Source organism: Neovison vison, chromosome 4 (assembly GCF_020171115.1).
Source record: "Neovison vison isolate M4711 chromosome 4, ASM_NN_V1, whole genome shotgun sequence".
NCBI lineage: Eukaryota > Metazoa > Chordata > Mammalia > Carnivora > Mustelidae > Neogale > Neogale vison.
In genome coordinates, this window is record NC_058094.1 from 63402602 (window position 1) to 63418539 (window position 15938).

At 40.0% G+C, this 15938-nt stretch overlaps 1 protein-coding gene across 1 annotated transcript in view; it reads left to right on the top strand.

Moving 5' to 3' along the window:
- Positions 1-15938, top strand: part of SLCO5A1 (solute carrier organic anion transporter family member 5A1) — a 127776-nt gene that overhangs the window by 43133 nt on the left and 68705 nt on the right. The window contains 2 exon segments of the mRNA XM_044246979.1: positions 7926-8058; positions 13285-13502. Coding sequence (XP_044102914.1) covers positions 7926-8058; positions 13285-13502 — 351 coding nt within the window.

A 15938-nucleotide genomic window follows, 5' to 3' on the forward strand; every position in this document is an offset into this window, starting at 1 on the left:
AATAAGGCTCTGAGAACTGGGGAAACCCAGCTGGGGCGGGTGTTAAACTTGGAAAGCCTGGCAGAAGTAAGGGTCAGGCCTGGAAGTGTTTTACGAAGAAGAATCAGGGCTCTGTGGCTGTAAATGACAGAAGCCAGCTCTGTCAAGCCAAGGACATTATGGGGAAGGTGGGTAGGAATGGCTTGCAAGCATAGCACAGTCCCGGGGGCTAGGGAACAGGAATCAATGGATGATTCTTCAAGGTCATGTTGCAAGGACGAATCCACTTCGTTCGATTGCTTTTGTTACTTCACTCAAATTGGAAGTCCATGTCTTCATCCCTTCTCTGTTCAACAAGATTCATTAGTGCTTCTGGTCAGCACTGTTCGGGCATTGATAAGGTGTTAGTGGAAAAAAAAGGCTCTTGTTCTCATGGAACTGACATTCCAGTGGGAGAGACAGCAAATCAGCAAACAAACAAATGTAACTGTTGGTATTTGGTGGTATTTGCCGTAATGAAAACCCCAGCAGGGTAACGTGACAAAGAGTATTGGGGTGAGGGAGGTGGGGGGTGCCCTGTTTAGATATGTGCTGAGCTATGGCTTCTCTGAGGAATGATATTTGAATATAGATCTGGAGATGTAAGGGAGAGAGCCAAATGGTATGTGGGAGAAGAACATCCGACTGGCCTGGTTTGGCCACATGTCTACCAGTGAATGATGGGGGGCAGGGCCCATGGATGAGAGGCCATTGAGGCTGTGCAGTGAAGGGTGGGTGGTGCCGAAAAGAAAATGGAATTGCTTTTGCCAAGGGAAGGGGCAGAGAAATTGAACGTAGATACTGAACAGATAGAAAGAAAAAAATGTCCACCCAGTTGAATTCTGCCCGTAAATGAAGAGAAATGAATTATTCTCCCAAGAGCTAGGGAGAGCAGGAATGAGGTGGAAGGAGAGGCCTTTGGCAGTCACGTGGTAGCTGGGACTTCTGACTACATTCCAGGGACTGAAACAGAAGGAGAGAGGGAGGAAAGGAGAGTGGGGGGAGGCAAGAACTCTCTGGCATGTTTGTTTCACTCTGGGACCTGGCTTGTTTTAGAGTCAGTGCTTACTCATCAGAGACCGGGGTTTAGAACTCACATTTTCTCGTGATTGGCTCAGGTGAGACAGCCGTCAAGGCTGTTCAGATATGCTATGTGTAATGTGAGCCTTGAGCCCAGGGAAGAGTTAACCCTCAGTTTCTCCAACTACCATCCTTAACTGACTGGAAAAGCCATTCAGGGCAGCTGAGCAGGACTGCAGAGATGGTGGAGGAGATGAGCCTGGCTGAGCTACGAGGCCAGGCACGGCTTCTAGTGAGCTGGGACCAAAACCGATCACAAAACAAGCAAAATATAAGAGAAGACTAAGATAAAGACTGTTAAGAGAAGCTGTTGTCCAAAGGATACGAAAGGAAAGAGAAAGCCCTGAATATGAAAAATTACAAAAAATTCAGGAGTATAACAAAGATTCAAAGTTTAAAATCAAGAGAGTTTATAAAAATAAAATATTAGCCTAGGGGCCCCTTGGTGGCTCAGTCATGTAAGTGTCTGCCTTCGTCTCAGGTCATGATCCCAGGGTCCTTGGGTTTGCGCCCTGAACAGGGCTTCCTACTCACTGTGGAGTCCTTTTCTCCCACTCCCTCTGCCCCTCCCCTGCTAGTGGATGTGTATGTGCATGTTTATGTTTGCTCTCTTCTCTCAGTCTCTCTCAAATAAATAAATAAATAAATAAAATCTTCAAAAAATTAACCTAATATAATTAGGGCTAAAAATGTAAGCAAACTTACTTAAGTTATGAGAAATAGTAGGTAACAAATAATTTGAAAGAAAACTTGATAGTTAATTTTACATCGAAATTCTTATGAAAAGGGTTTTTATTTTTATTTATTTATTTAATTTAGCTTTAATTCTTTTAAAAGATTTTATTTATTTATCTGACAGAGAGAGACACACAGAGAGAGGGAATACAAGCAGAGGGAGTGGGGGAAGGAGAAGCAGGCTTCCCGAGGAGCAGAGAGCCCGAGGCAGAGCTCAATCCCAGGACCCTGGGATCATGACCTGAGCCGAAGGCAGATACGTAAGGACTGAGTCACCTAGGCACCCCTGCAAAGTAATTTTTAAAAATATAAAATGCATTACAAAATAAAGTAAGAGAGCAGCGACTAGAAGAGTTTGTGATGTAAAAGTAAAGAGAGGTATTAGATTAGAATAAAGGTTAAATCTAAAGGAGAAAAGTTAAAAATGTGAAGGTAAATGGGATTAAAAATAGAAGTTAGTGTGCTTTAATGTAAAGAAGCATAAATGATCACAAAACAGGGTGAAAAATAATTTAAGGAGAAAATTGAAATGGAAAGTCTAAAGGTAAAATGACTTGGGGAAAGGAAGGTGGAGGTTTAGATGCTGGAAGCAGGTGTAGAGACAGTGACGAAGTTGTTGGTGGGTCAGCCTTCCTCAGAGGTTGTTTCTTCGTCAAACCAGCCACGATGTCCAAGGTGAAGACCAAGAACTGGCCCCGTCCTGGTGAAGGGGCCATGTAGGCCCCCTTCATTTATTTATTTTTTATTTTTTAAAGATTTCACTTATTTATCTGGGAGAGTATGTATGGTGTGGGGGCGAGGACAGAGGGAAAGAAGCAGACTCCCTGCTGAGCCCAATGAGGGCTCCATACCAGGACCCTGGGATCATGACCTGAGCCGAAGGCAGACACTTACCTGACTGAACCACCCAGGTGCCCCTCAGCCCCCTTCTTAGCTCTACAAAAGCTCACCCAGCCGAGGTTGGTTTGGGGTGGGAGGTTATAACCCTCCGGTTGGGGCCTAGTTCCGTGCATCACGTGTAATAACAAAGGGTTGATGTAATCTTCAGAAGGATAGGCCCAATCAGATATTGGTGATAGGACAGCTGGTACCAGTAAGGTATTATTAAAGGAAGTACGTCATAGCCATGTGATGACACATTTAGCCATAATAAATGTTCCAGAAGAATTTATTGACAGAAGAAATGTTTGAGGTATTATGGGGAAACATAATACAGAACAATAACTACTGTATAATTCCACCTACTTAAAAAACTTACACAGTGTATGAATAATAAAAAATATTTATTACTATTATTACCATCATTATCTGTATGGTAAGGCTTGTTGGTGATTAATTTTTTTTTAAGTTTTTGTGCTCTTGAGAGATTTCTCTACAAATAATTCATATTGTATTTTGTAATCATTAGAAAAAAACCTGAAGGTTAAAAAAAGGAATAATAGCCAAAGGACATTCTTAGCTTTGGGAGGAGTCTGTACTGGCCTTTGTGTGAAGAAAATAGGTCTGGATATTCTTTTTCCCATTTCCATCTGCCCAGCCCTCTATCAAAACTAATTCCTGGATCAAAAATAGTGACTCCAGAAAAGATAATTTATTAAGGTAATATAAAGATAAATATGTCTTCTGTTAAATAATGCATGTATTTGGCCTATAAAAAGTTAATATTTAATAATACTTGTTAGAGAATGAATAGGTGAGCATTCAACATATAAAAACGCCACTTAATATTTCTTCATGTTTGTTATATGCTAAGCACTTTATATGTGTGATGGAGGCAGGGATTCAAACCTGGGAGTTTGTAGTCTGGGATTTAACCACTGCATAGACCTGTATACAAAATGGCTCCTGCTGTTGAAGGTAAAGAGCTACTTCAAAAGGTAACATATGAACATTTGAAGAAAGAAGTAGAAGTGAAGAGCAGGGCACACTCAGTTTCAGATGAATGGAAAGGTCTAGGGTTCTTTGAAAGGGGTACGAAGCTGAATTGTGTACAATCCAGGAGGGATGTAGGACAGTCCTTTGGGGCACAAGAGAAAATTCTCCAGATGCATCTGATGTTCTAAAAGACAACAGCCACAGCTAAATAATGGGCACAATTCAAATCCCAAATAGAAACACAGACACAATCTCTAAAGTTCTTTGTTTTTGGACGCTGTTTACTGAATTTACCTGTGACATATATATATGCAATATGACTGAAATTTGACCGCTCTTGAAAGTTGGAACTTCTAGTTCTGTTTCTGTTGCTAGTGCTTTGCATAGCCTGGGGTCCCAGTATAAGCTCCTCATCGTGAGAGAAAACCAGTGACAGTTGTACTCAGATCTGATGGCACATAGTCAAAAAAACATGAAACTATCCACTTGATAGTGATTATCTAATATCTCCAGAGCTGATACACACTGAAGACGACCTTTGTCACTGACGTCTGTTGTTACTAATGGCAGCACGTTCACGGACTGACTGGGAGTGATGAAGGTAATGCTAACGGGAGCAAACCGGGTCGAGTGCCTCCTGCACTACTTTGTCAGTGAACACCACTGGCAAGATCCCTGTCCTCCTGGAGCTTACGTTCTTGTTGAGGAGGACAGACGGTACACAAGAGGAACGAAGGAAATGTAGAGTGTGTTGGGTGCCATCATGCACTAAGGAGAAAAAGAAAGCAGAGAAAGAGTGGGAAGAGTTTGGGGCAAAGTTTCAAATTTTTAGGTAGGATGGCCAGCAAGGCTGCAGTGAGAAGGGACAGTTTGAATAACTACCTGGAGGAAGTAAGAGATTGCACCATGAGGCTACCCGAGGGGAGAGCTTTACACGCTCACACCCATACCCACACCGAGCAAGTGTTTACACCCTCAGGTGGGAAGGTGCCTGGCAGGGTGAAGAAGAGGGAGAAGGTCAATTTGACTGGAGCTGAGTGAACAAGGAGAAGGATAAGAGGAGGAGCAGAGAGATGCTAGTGGGTGAGGCCAGCCGGAGGGCAGGTCCTTGTAGCCACATAAAAGGATTTGGGCTTTTATTGTGCGTGAGGTGGGAAGCCACTGGAAGGTGTGAGCCAAGGAGAGACATGACGTGGCTCAAGTTTCTAGAGGATTGTTAGAGCTGCCGTGTTAGAAAATGGGTTGTAGGGAAGGAAGGGCAGAAGCAGGGTTTGGGGTTGGAAGGCTGGAGCAGTCTTCCAGATGAGCAACCTCGGTGGCTTGGGTCAAGGTAGAGTCACGGAGAAGGAGCTGTGTATTGGATATGATTTGATGGTAGAAGCAGCAGGGTTTACTGATATGTTAGGTGTGAGCTGTGAGACTAAGGCTAGTGGTAAATACACAAGATGCATATAGAAAAGGACATTGCGGGTAAATATTTAAAACTTTTTTTTTTTTTTAGGGATGCTTGATGAAAAGGGGTGGAGGCCACTGGAGTAGATGACCAGGGATTCTGAGGAGACAGAGACTACTCAGGGAGGATGGGCAGTGCTGGACTTGGTTGGGCCTTGAAGAAGGGGTAGCATTCACACACATACAGGAAGACCTGGGGGCACTGTGGGTCCTCAAGGAAAGGGAGGTGGCTCTGTCCAGGTCTGTTTGAGAGTTAGTCTGTGTGGAGCCCTGAGTGCAGATGGTAGGTTTTAAGATTGAAATGGAAGCAGGAGGCCAACCTGGCCTACCCTTGAACTCCACATGGAGGAGTTTAGACTTTCTTTAGGCAATGTGTGTATGTGTGTGCGTGTGTGCGTGCGTGCGTGTGTGTGTGTGTGTGAGAGAGAGAGAGAGAGAGAGAGAGAGAGAGAAAGAGAGAGAGAGAGAGAGAGATTGGGAATTTCGGCCTGGGCAAGTGGGGAGAGTGAGTGATACGAATCTGCATGAACAATTTGCTCCTCTAATAAGCTCTGAATGAGTGCCATTAGTTAATCAATTAATAAATGTTAGCTCAGTGGCCAGAATGATTTATTTAGAGATGGGACTATGTCAACAAGTTATTCTCTATCTCTCTCTGCAGTGTTCCATATTTGCCGATTCACAGATATAGCATATGTAGTATAGTTAGGACACGCTATATAGTATAACACACAGTACAATTATATAGATCTATGTATATACTTATTTATGAGAATGACTCAGTTGGCCTCAGTTTGTGCTACGCATTACAAATACTTTTCTTCGGATCATGTAGCTGCATTTTAGAAAGCTTTCTCTGTACTTTACAAAGTAGTTAAAGTTTTCGGGTGAATGTTACTTAATTGGTTTTCCATGCACTGTGTCATCGCAAGGTCTTGCCAGCACCCGTCCCGTCCCGCACATTGCTGCTCGACATTTCAAGATGCTGCACCCAAGTGCCCCAGGCATAAACAGCATGGCGGAAATACCCTTTTCCCTGTCTGTGTTTGTAAGACAGTCTCTTTCATGCCAGAAGAACTATTTTGGGAAGATGATTCATGTCACATTTTGGCCTCATTACAGTTTTAAGTTGTAAATGGTGCTGGTTTGCCTGGAGGTGTAAACATAAATTTTATCTCCATATGCATATGGAAAACTTGGGACTGAAAAAGCACTTTTTCTTCTTGAGTTCTGTTTCAGGCTACAAACAGAGAGGTTAACACGATGTTTGTCAAAATTCTCTTTTTATTTTATTGAGAGCACGCTGCCAAAAGAACGCCAAAAATCGTGCTTCCAAAAGAATACTGATTACTTGTGGCCCTGCTTCCTTCCGTTCTCCATTTCCGAACACAGATGGAGAAGTCGAAGCACCTAATGTCTTATTGTCACAAGCAGATGATTCTGTAAGATAAATAAACACTGTGCTTTCTCTTTTGAAATAGTGTGAAAAGTGAGAGCAGGTGTTAAATTACTGTCTGTAGTTATAAGTAACAAGAGGTACAAGTTTATTCAAAGTTTACTGAGGTGCAGAAGATAAAGTAAGGTGAAGCTATTCTGACTAGTTCACTTTGCTTTTTGGTAAATATAGTACTGTTTAAAGGGTATGGAAAACCAGTTACTTATTCAGTGGTTTAAATGCATGTTGGCAGTAGAAATGAGAAGTTACACAGGAGTTCAGCCTGCCTTAAACAGAGGAACATCTTAACAGTGTTTATAGATTTCTTTCCAATTAAGTAAGTTTTAACAGGGGTGGGGGGGAAAGTAAGTTTGGAGTGTTAGCCACACTCCAGATTTTTCTCCTACTTCCAAGGAATTTCATATCCTACCTCAAAATTTAAAATTTGACAAAATTATTCTTTCATTTGAAATCACAACAGTGAAAACAGTATAAAGTAATGACAGTGAATTTATTGTTATTTTTTGCCTTATGCCCATTTTGGATGGCCAATTCCCCCCCCCCACACACACACTTTCTGATCTACTGACACAACCAACCCCTTCCTCTCCTGCTTTGGTCATAAAAAATTATCCTCTAATTCAGCTATGGGTTGGTGCTAACTGTTTGGATCTTTTCATTGATGCCATTTAAGGAGATCTATTAATCTTTAAGTAAGATTCCTCAATTAGCAATACACCAAATGCATTGTGAGCTCTTCTTTGATACTGAAGTGGTGATTTGAAACATATTCATGATCTGAGGTGCTTAAGCATCTTTGCCAACTCAATTAAATCCAGCTTCATGGCAGAATCTGGCCTTGAGTTCCTTCATTCTGTTGGAATCTTCCAACTGTGACAAGTTACATCTACTTTTTCTCTTTTTCTTATCTTGAGATGACCTTTTATTTATTGATTTTTCAATCTGGAGATGGCCTTTTATCTTCTCTGGGTTATCCAGTGACTGGTCATTGACTAGCACTTTGAAAAATTCAAATTTAGTTGGTCTAGAGTAGGGTCTGAGCACTTACATTAAAAAACAAAAACAAAAGCAACTGAAAAGCTGTCCAAAGATAATTCTGACATTCCAAAAGGACAACAGGTAGCAGCTAAATAAAGGGCATGATTTGAAACCAAAATATAAATATAAACACATCGCTGAAGTTCTCTGGTTTTGGATGCTGTTACCTGGGTTTAACTGTGACATATATATGTGGTATGACTGAAATTAGACAACTCTTGAAACTTAAGTAACATTTCTGCATTTCATGCTTCCCCTTCTGTCTTCTCAGCCATCATGTATGTCATGGGAGCACTTGGTCCTGCAGTGGGATATTTACTAGGTGGACTTCTTATTGGTTTTTATGTCGATCCCAGAAATCCTGTTAACCTTGACCAGAATGACCCTCGTTTCATTGGAAACTGGTAAGAATTGTTTACTAAATTTTTCATTTCATTTGTTATTAATGATAGTTCAAGTCATAGTATCCCTATAGTTAAAATAAAAATTTCCCCCATGGGAATATGAAAACCAGCTAAAAGTCGCCTAGAAGGGAGTGGAGGGCAGAATAGTAATCTTCCAGAGATATCGATCTGTCCTAATCCCAGAACCTATGTATGTGTTGGCTTATGGCAAAGGAGACTTTGCAGATGTGATTAAGCTAGGGATCACGAGATAGGTTTTCCTGATGTCAGAGGGGAATGGGCCCTATATAATCACAAGAGTCCCTATTAGGGAAACAGGGAGATAGGAGGGTCAGAGTAATAAAGAGATATGGTGATTGAAGCAGAGGTTGAAGCGACATTCTTTGTATATGGGGGAAGGTATCATGAACCAAGAAACACACTCCGGACTCTAGAATCTAGGAAAGCCCTAGAAAAATAGTCTAGAAGGAATGTGGCCTTGCCAACCCACATGAGACTTCTGACCTCCAGCGCTGGAAGATAACACATTTGTGTTGTTTGAAGCCACTAAATGTGGGGTAGTTTGTTATAGCAGCAACAGAAAAACTGATGCCAAGGGCTTGGGAACATCGGCTTAACCAGCCTTCTTTAGGGTTGAGGCGCTTTTTGCTATAAACAGCAGAGTGGAGGAGGAGAAGGTGGCTGCGTTGGGGCTTTCCTGTGAACTTGAGTCCTAGCTTTCGTTATCTTTTCTATGCCTTTAAAAAAATATTTTCTCCCACTTCCTTATTATATCTGCATTTCTAGTTTGTCAGCCCTCCGGGAAGGCCCAAAACTCCAGCAACCGCTCCCCCCTCCCCGCCCTTTTCCACTGTCACACTCTTATGAATCTTTTCACTTGGTAATTGTTTTTCCAACACAGTGCTGGAGATTTATCTGTTCTCTCACTTGCTAGCCCTTAATTGTCTTGCTAAATAAGTAATTCTGGGGACTTAGAATGAGAACTCCAACTTTGGATGTTAATGTTATTTATCCTCATAGCCAGGGCTATGTTTCAGTTCCTCATAATCCTCAACTTGAACGTGAATTGTTTCTTCATGATAACAAGTGCTAACCGACAAGTATCGGCTTCCTGAATTCATTTAACACGGATTAGTGATAGGTATACATTGATAAGACATGTTCGTCTTATAGCAAAGAGAATAGTTCAGTAGTAGAAATTGGTGTCAACTGATCACCTTCAAAGGAGTTTCTTAGAGCACTTGTGTTCTGCATTTCATTATAAAATAGCCTTATAACTCGGAAATACGTGGGAATAATGCTTAAGGCTGTCTGTTTTCAAAGCAGTTAAGAAACATTAATTAAATTACATAATGCTCCTTATTTTTATAAGTCATGCTCTTTGAGGATGGATGTGCTGAGATCTAGATTAACCTGGGCTTGTAGAATTTTCCAATCATACAGAAGGAAGTTCCCTTGTCAGCGTTAGGGGAATAACACAGGAGTTTTAAGTTCTTGACTAATAGTGAAATTTTTGGCCTCAACTACTGTTTTCTTTGCAGTTCTGAAATAAATCAGAGTAAGGATTTTTTTAATTCTCAAAAAGGAGATTAGACAAGACAATAGAAAAGACAGTATGTATATGAACATTCGGTGTACATTTTGTGTTCTATATAGGAGTCCATGAAAAGAACATGGCAATAAGGGAACATCTAGAGGGAGGGAGAAAGGGGAGGAGGACCAGCTTGGGGGCAGGGAGAAGGAAGGAGACAGGAGCTTTAGGCTTACAAGTATTTTATGCTGACTCTTAAAAATTTTCTAGACACCGATCTAATTGGTAACAAAGTAGAGTGTTGAGAGTACAGACCCCAAAACCATACCGTCTGGGGTTTAAGTCTCTGTCTGCCACCTAATAGCTGTGTGACCCTGAGGTAAGTTACTTAACCTCTCTGTGCCTCAGTTGTTGGTTTGAAAAGAATCCATAAAACGGAAGTAATTACAGTATCTACTTCATAGGGTTGTTGTGAGGAATGAGTCTATGTAGGTGGGGCTTTAAATAGTTCTTGCTACCTAGTATGTGTTAGCTATTATTAAGTCCTTTGAATTTAATCCATGTTCAGGAACCTGTATTTATTTTAATGTTCTAATATTAAAAATTGAATGTTATTTATTGAGTAGGTCTGTTTGTAACAGACTTCTACCTTGACCAAACACAGAGTTATTTGATGCAGTGCTATTTAATCCAATGCCTAGCAGTAATGATGGATTTTTTCATAAACATGTGCTGAAAGATTGAAGGAAAGAATGAATAATGCTCACGTTTATTGGGTACTTACTATGTGTCAAGCATTCTACTAAGAGCTTCACAAACATTTTTATTTCAGCTTCATATGCTTAAGCCTGCATATATAAAAACGATATGTACTCAATAATGTTCCATTTTACAGATGAGGAAATTGATGCCCTGTGATTTGAATAACTTGCCCAAAGCCTCAGAGGCAATAAGAGCTGGGATAAGAAACCAAGTACAGGAGAAGCTCTTAGTCAGTATACTTTTTTTTTTTTTTTTAAAGATTTTATTTATTCATTTGACAGAGAGAAATCACAAGTAGATGGAGAGGCAGGCAGAGAGAGAGAGGGAAGCAGGCTCCCTGTTGAGCAGAGAGCCCGATGCGGGACTCAATCCCAGGACCCTGAGATCATGACCTGAGCCGAAGGCAGCGGCTTAACCCACTGAGCCACCCAGGCGCCCCATTAGTCAGTATACTTAACTGGCCCTACTTTGTGCATAGACTCTGAGGGGTGGTTTGTAAAAGGGACTTAGGGACCCTGGTTTTTCAATTTTAGCTCTTACTGATGGGTCTTTTCCTAATATATAACTCACATTTTCTTTTCTTTCTTTCTTTCCTTTTTTTTTTTTTTTAAGACTTTTATTTATTTATTTGAGAGAGGGTGCAGGCACAAGAGTGGGGTGGGGTGAGGCAGAGGGAGAAGCAGACTCCCTGCTGAGTGGGGAGCCTAGCCTGATTCGGGGACCCTGGGACCAGGACCTGAGCAGAAGGCAGACACTTAACCCATTGAGCCACCTAGGCACTTCCTGTCTTCCTCAGCTTCTCTCAGGGTCTTTTTGGCCTCATCATTGTTATCAATGTCAATGCTACTGAAGACCATTGAAGAATGTGGGCCAGTTTGCTCGGCTTTGAAAAACCCCCAAACTTTTATACTATTTTTGTATTATTTTTGTTTATTTTCTAGAATTCCTCCCCTCCTTCTGTTATTTACTCTTACTCTGACCTACTATAAGTGTATCTTTAATGTTTGCATCTAATTTTAAGTCAATGGCTCTGAGTGGAGGTGTGGGGGGGCCTGACTGAGTACAGATCCACAAAAAACAAACACAAAACTAGCTACCATGAAGTGATTGTTGATTTGGGGGCAGGTATTTTTTGAGGTCTGTTATATACATTGCCTTATTAATTTTGATGACTCCAAAAAGCAGTTCACAGTATTCCCCTTTCCAATGAGAAGATTGGTTTGGGAAAGTGAAATAATAATTTCCCCAGGATCTTACAGCCAGTAAGTCATGAAGACAAGACAAAAAAGCCCACATTTGTCTGAAGCCACAGCTCAAGAACTGTCCCCTATATTGTGCTGTTTGTCCTGTTCTGCTTTGGGAACTGAAGGAGTCCAAGGGCCTTGAATGCAGAATTATAAAAAGGGATTCAAAGGCGGTAGATTAGCAGGGGCAGTTTATTAGTAAAGGCCTCATAAGCAGCCAAGTACCACAGGGGCCAGATATGTCATAGCTATGTACTCTGCAGATATTTAAAGAATTTTTTTTTAATCTATCTCATTCAGTTTATTTATTCAGTCACTGGGTTCTTGGTTATATACTGAATAATTAAAATTGCTAGAAGTCTTCCCTGAGCAATCTTCTCAAAATAAAGCCCTTTTCCTCCAGTTGTTTAAAAATCTTTATTTGATATAACTCTAAGTATCTTTGAAAATAGCACCCTGGATTATTAATGACTGGTTCATGAAATTATTCTGTCAGTGAAACTGTGACCTTTAGCAGCTGATAATGGTACTTTAATAGGATCACTATTTTTTAAAAAATGAATTTTCACTTTGCAATTGATCTGTATTCCTAATGGGTTGAATTTGACATTGATGCTTAGAATGCTGCTTGCGTTCAGGTTACAACTGATGGGAATGTGCTGAGACAGAGGACAGAGACCGAGCATCAAGAACTTGCAAGCTTGAAGGACAGAGATGAGAGCTGAGGAGTCCTAATAAGAAAGTGGCAATGCTGTTCTGTGGGATCAGGGGCCTCTCCTTGCTAAGAGAGGATTGAAAGGGGACTGTGAGACTGCCCTTGAGGAATTACACAGGCAAGAAGCCCAAGGCCTTAACACATGGCTCTAACTCAGGACTAGAATTTGAGTACTACTCTCTGTATTTGCTTCTTAGTCTCTGCAGCTTGGCAACCACAGATGGGTTCAAAGACAGACTCTCAGTTCAACAGAGCTCACGGCCTGCTTATTCCAGGAAGCTTTCTGACACACATTTCCTTTACCTGAAAGGATTCACAGTCTGTACCACATGATCTGACACTTAATTGTATACATGCTTGTGTTTCTTGGATTGTTTCTTGTATTTTTAGCTCCCTTACAAGTAGGTTGTAAGTTCTGGAAGGCAACAATCAAATATAAACGTCTTTGGTGGCCCTCATGATTAAGTGTTGTAAGGGCTAGCTAGCTTAGAGGGTAAAAGATTCTTAAGTGCTTGCAGAAAAATATTTGAATGCCATTAACAATTTAAAATACATTTCACATGAGATATGAATTGTTTGCTTCTAAGAAAAATATATTTATTTTGGTCTGCAAAGCATGCTATAGGGTCTATATTATTTTTCTCTTGTATGGTTATGAGTTGTTTATTTTTTGATTTATTATGAAATGCACATTATAGCAGAGCTAACAAATATTTCAGTAAAATTCTAGTCAGGTTGCTAATTACAATGTTCACTATAGTACTGATATAATTTTCGGGCAGGTATCTCATTTATAACATAGGGAGGAGTCCTATGTTTTCTTAGTTTGTCCAACGTCCTACTGCTTTACTATTGCCTTCCTTTACAAAAGTTTTCCCTGGAGAATTTTATTACCATGAGCTTCTACTTTGCAAATTTGTTCTCATTCCTAATGCAAAAGCCATAAATGCTGCTCACGTTTCCCGATTTTTTAGGTGGAGTGGATTCCTCCTTTGCGCCATTGCAATGTTTCTTGTGATATTCCCAATGTTTACTTTTCCAAAAAAGCTTCCTCCTCGACACAAGAAAAAGAAAAAGAAAAAATTTTCTGCTGATGTTGTTAGTGATGATGACGTTATGAAGGAGAAATCAAACAATAGTGAACAAGTGGACAAAAAAGTTTCTTCTATGGGATTTGGAAAGAATGTCAGAGGTAACGTATATCTTTTGAGTGAATACGTGCACAGTATTTTATTTTATTTTGTTTTGTTTTTATTTTTTTTTTGTGCACAGTATTTTAGATCAGAGCTACTCAAAGTGTGGACCCTGGTCAGTGCTACCCCACCAAATGTTACTGACCTGTGTGTGACAGGATAAGTACTGAGAATTTGAGTAAGCGTTGAGAATCTTTTCAAGAAATTTGACAGTAATTTTATGCCAACCGAATCTAATAATAATAATAATAATAATAATAATAAAAACCCTAGACTTCCATTTTGTGTATTTAAAAAAAACTCATTTTCTTACAATTTACTTTTAATATATTTTACAAAAATATCAGTACATGATAACTGGGAAATCTTAATTTAAAAATGGTTCTTTATTACAGATTGTTTGAGAAGCACTGATTGAGATCCTAAAGATACAGATTTTTATGTACATCATTTATGTAATGAGAGATGTCTGATTTCTAAAATACTGCATTCTGTGATGAATGATTTGTTTCAGGGGCATGGTGGGTTTGGTAGTGTGGCTAGATCCTTGCCTAAATAAAAAGCCTACCACTAGACAGCAGTCTCATCCAGCAGTGGCTCTGCCAAAGGCTTGTCAGTGGCCATAGAGAAGTGTAGCCAAGGAATGGACCTCTAAACATCTAGAAAGTTTCAGTAATGTGTACTTGTCTACTTTTTCATTTTTATTTGTCTCATAAACAATGAATTCTGGAACACTGAAAAGAAATAAAATAAAATAAAATGAAAAACAAACAAACAAAAAACAAGGACTTTATTAAAACTAGGTTAGGCAATCTCAAACCTAAACGATTTAATTATAACCAGGCAATATTTGTTCTGTGTTCAGTATATCTGTTGAGTGACAGTAAGTCTGTTTAATGCAAGAAGCCTATAATGCTATGCTCCCATTAATTTCAGCCTATTGCCTAAATTCCCTGAATTGATTTTTTTTTTTTTTTAAATCTGAAGCATAATATTTATCAACTGCTTACATCAGTCAGGGTTGCTTTAGGTAAAATTTACCTAGGCGCATTATCATCTCACTTTGACTATATAAACACTGAAGCCAGAGAGGAATCTTTCAGGCCTAGAAGGAAGTTACTAATGTATTATGGAACTGTCCCTGCAACCAAAGAAAAATAATGGTTAGATTGGACTATTTTTAAGACTGTATTTGTTCAAAGCAAGTCAAGTCACTTTTCTTTGAAAACGCTTCTTCCCAGTTAAGTTTTAGATCTGCCTCCCGCACTCGTCCTCCCCCACCCATTATTTTGTGACAATGTGTACTTTCGGAACTACAAAAATTACTTTTGCTCTAATACCATCAAGGATTCCTTGGATGCTAGTGTGACCTGAGCTCTTAACACATGGACCACTATTTTCCTTGGATGTCTTATGGATCATAAAGTCTATTACTAAAGGAGTAATTTTTTTTTTTACAAGTTGATTAAGAGTAGATTGATATTAAAGAATTTACCACACAGGAGTAGACTTAGAGTCTTAATTTATGAAGAATATAAAGTAGACTCAAGGGGAGAAATACAGACTAGGTAAGCTAAAATTGTATACTTTATAGCTTAGGGGTAGATGGCTTGAATGTGAAATATATGCTCTGTTGGATAGTTGAGAAAAGGAAGAGAAGACTGATATCAGACACCAACTACAGATATGACTATAAATGGGAATGGCATTCCTTTGGAGGATAAAGTGTAGACAACGATGTTAATGCCCTGTCTACCTCTGAGATCTTACTGTCTTGGGGTGGAGGGCTGCTGACCACTGGTACCTGCCTGAGGGTCTGTAGGTCTTCTTTGCCTGAAGGTCTCCTTTTGTCCGGTTTTCTTTCTGGGCTGGGAAACCTCTTGGCTTCTGCTCGACGCTGCCATCAAGCCCCAAGGAATTACCACTCTCTCACCCCCACATACAACGGTCTTAACCACTGGCTGATGAACACCCCAGCTTCCCCACTTGATGGATGAGACAGTTCTGAGGTCTATTTCTACATCCCTTGTATCGCACACCCTAAGCAGTGTTTGCTGCGCCTCCCTGATAAACTGTGTGGACTTGAATCTTTGACTCAGGACCTACTTGTGGGAGGAAGCACACTTAGGCATGTGGGTTCAAAAGCCATCATGGAATTTTAAGATTGTTTTTCCAAATTGAATCTACATACTATTTTATTGTATATCATCTTGTACTGCTAGGGATTTCTCTTCTCCATCTTTTTTTTTTTTTTTTAATGCTCATTATAGTAGATTAGGATGTTTTCTTTTAAAGGAAAGAATAAGAGGAATCTTTTAGCAGTGATGGGTAGTTAGTTTCCTTTCTGATTTTCCTGTCAGTATTTCTGATGTATTCTCAACTTTTTTATCCTATACCTTCATTGTGATGACTGATCTCACTTCTGCTTATAAATC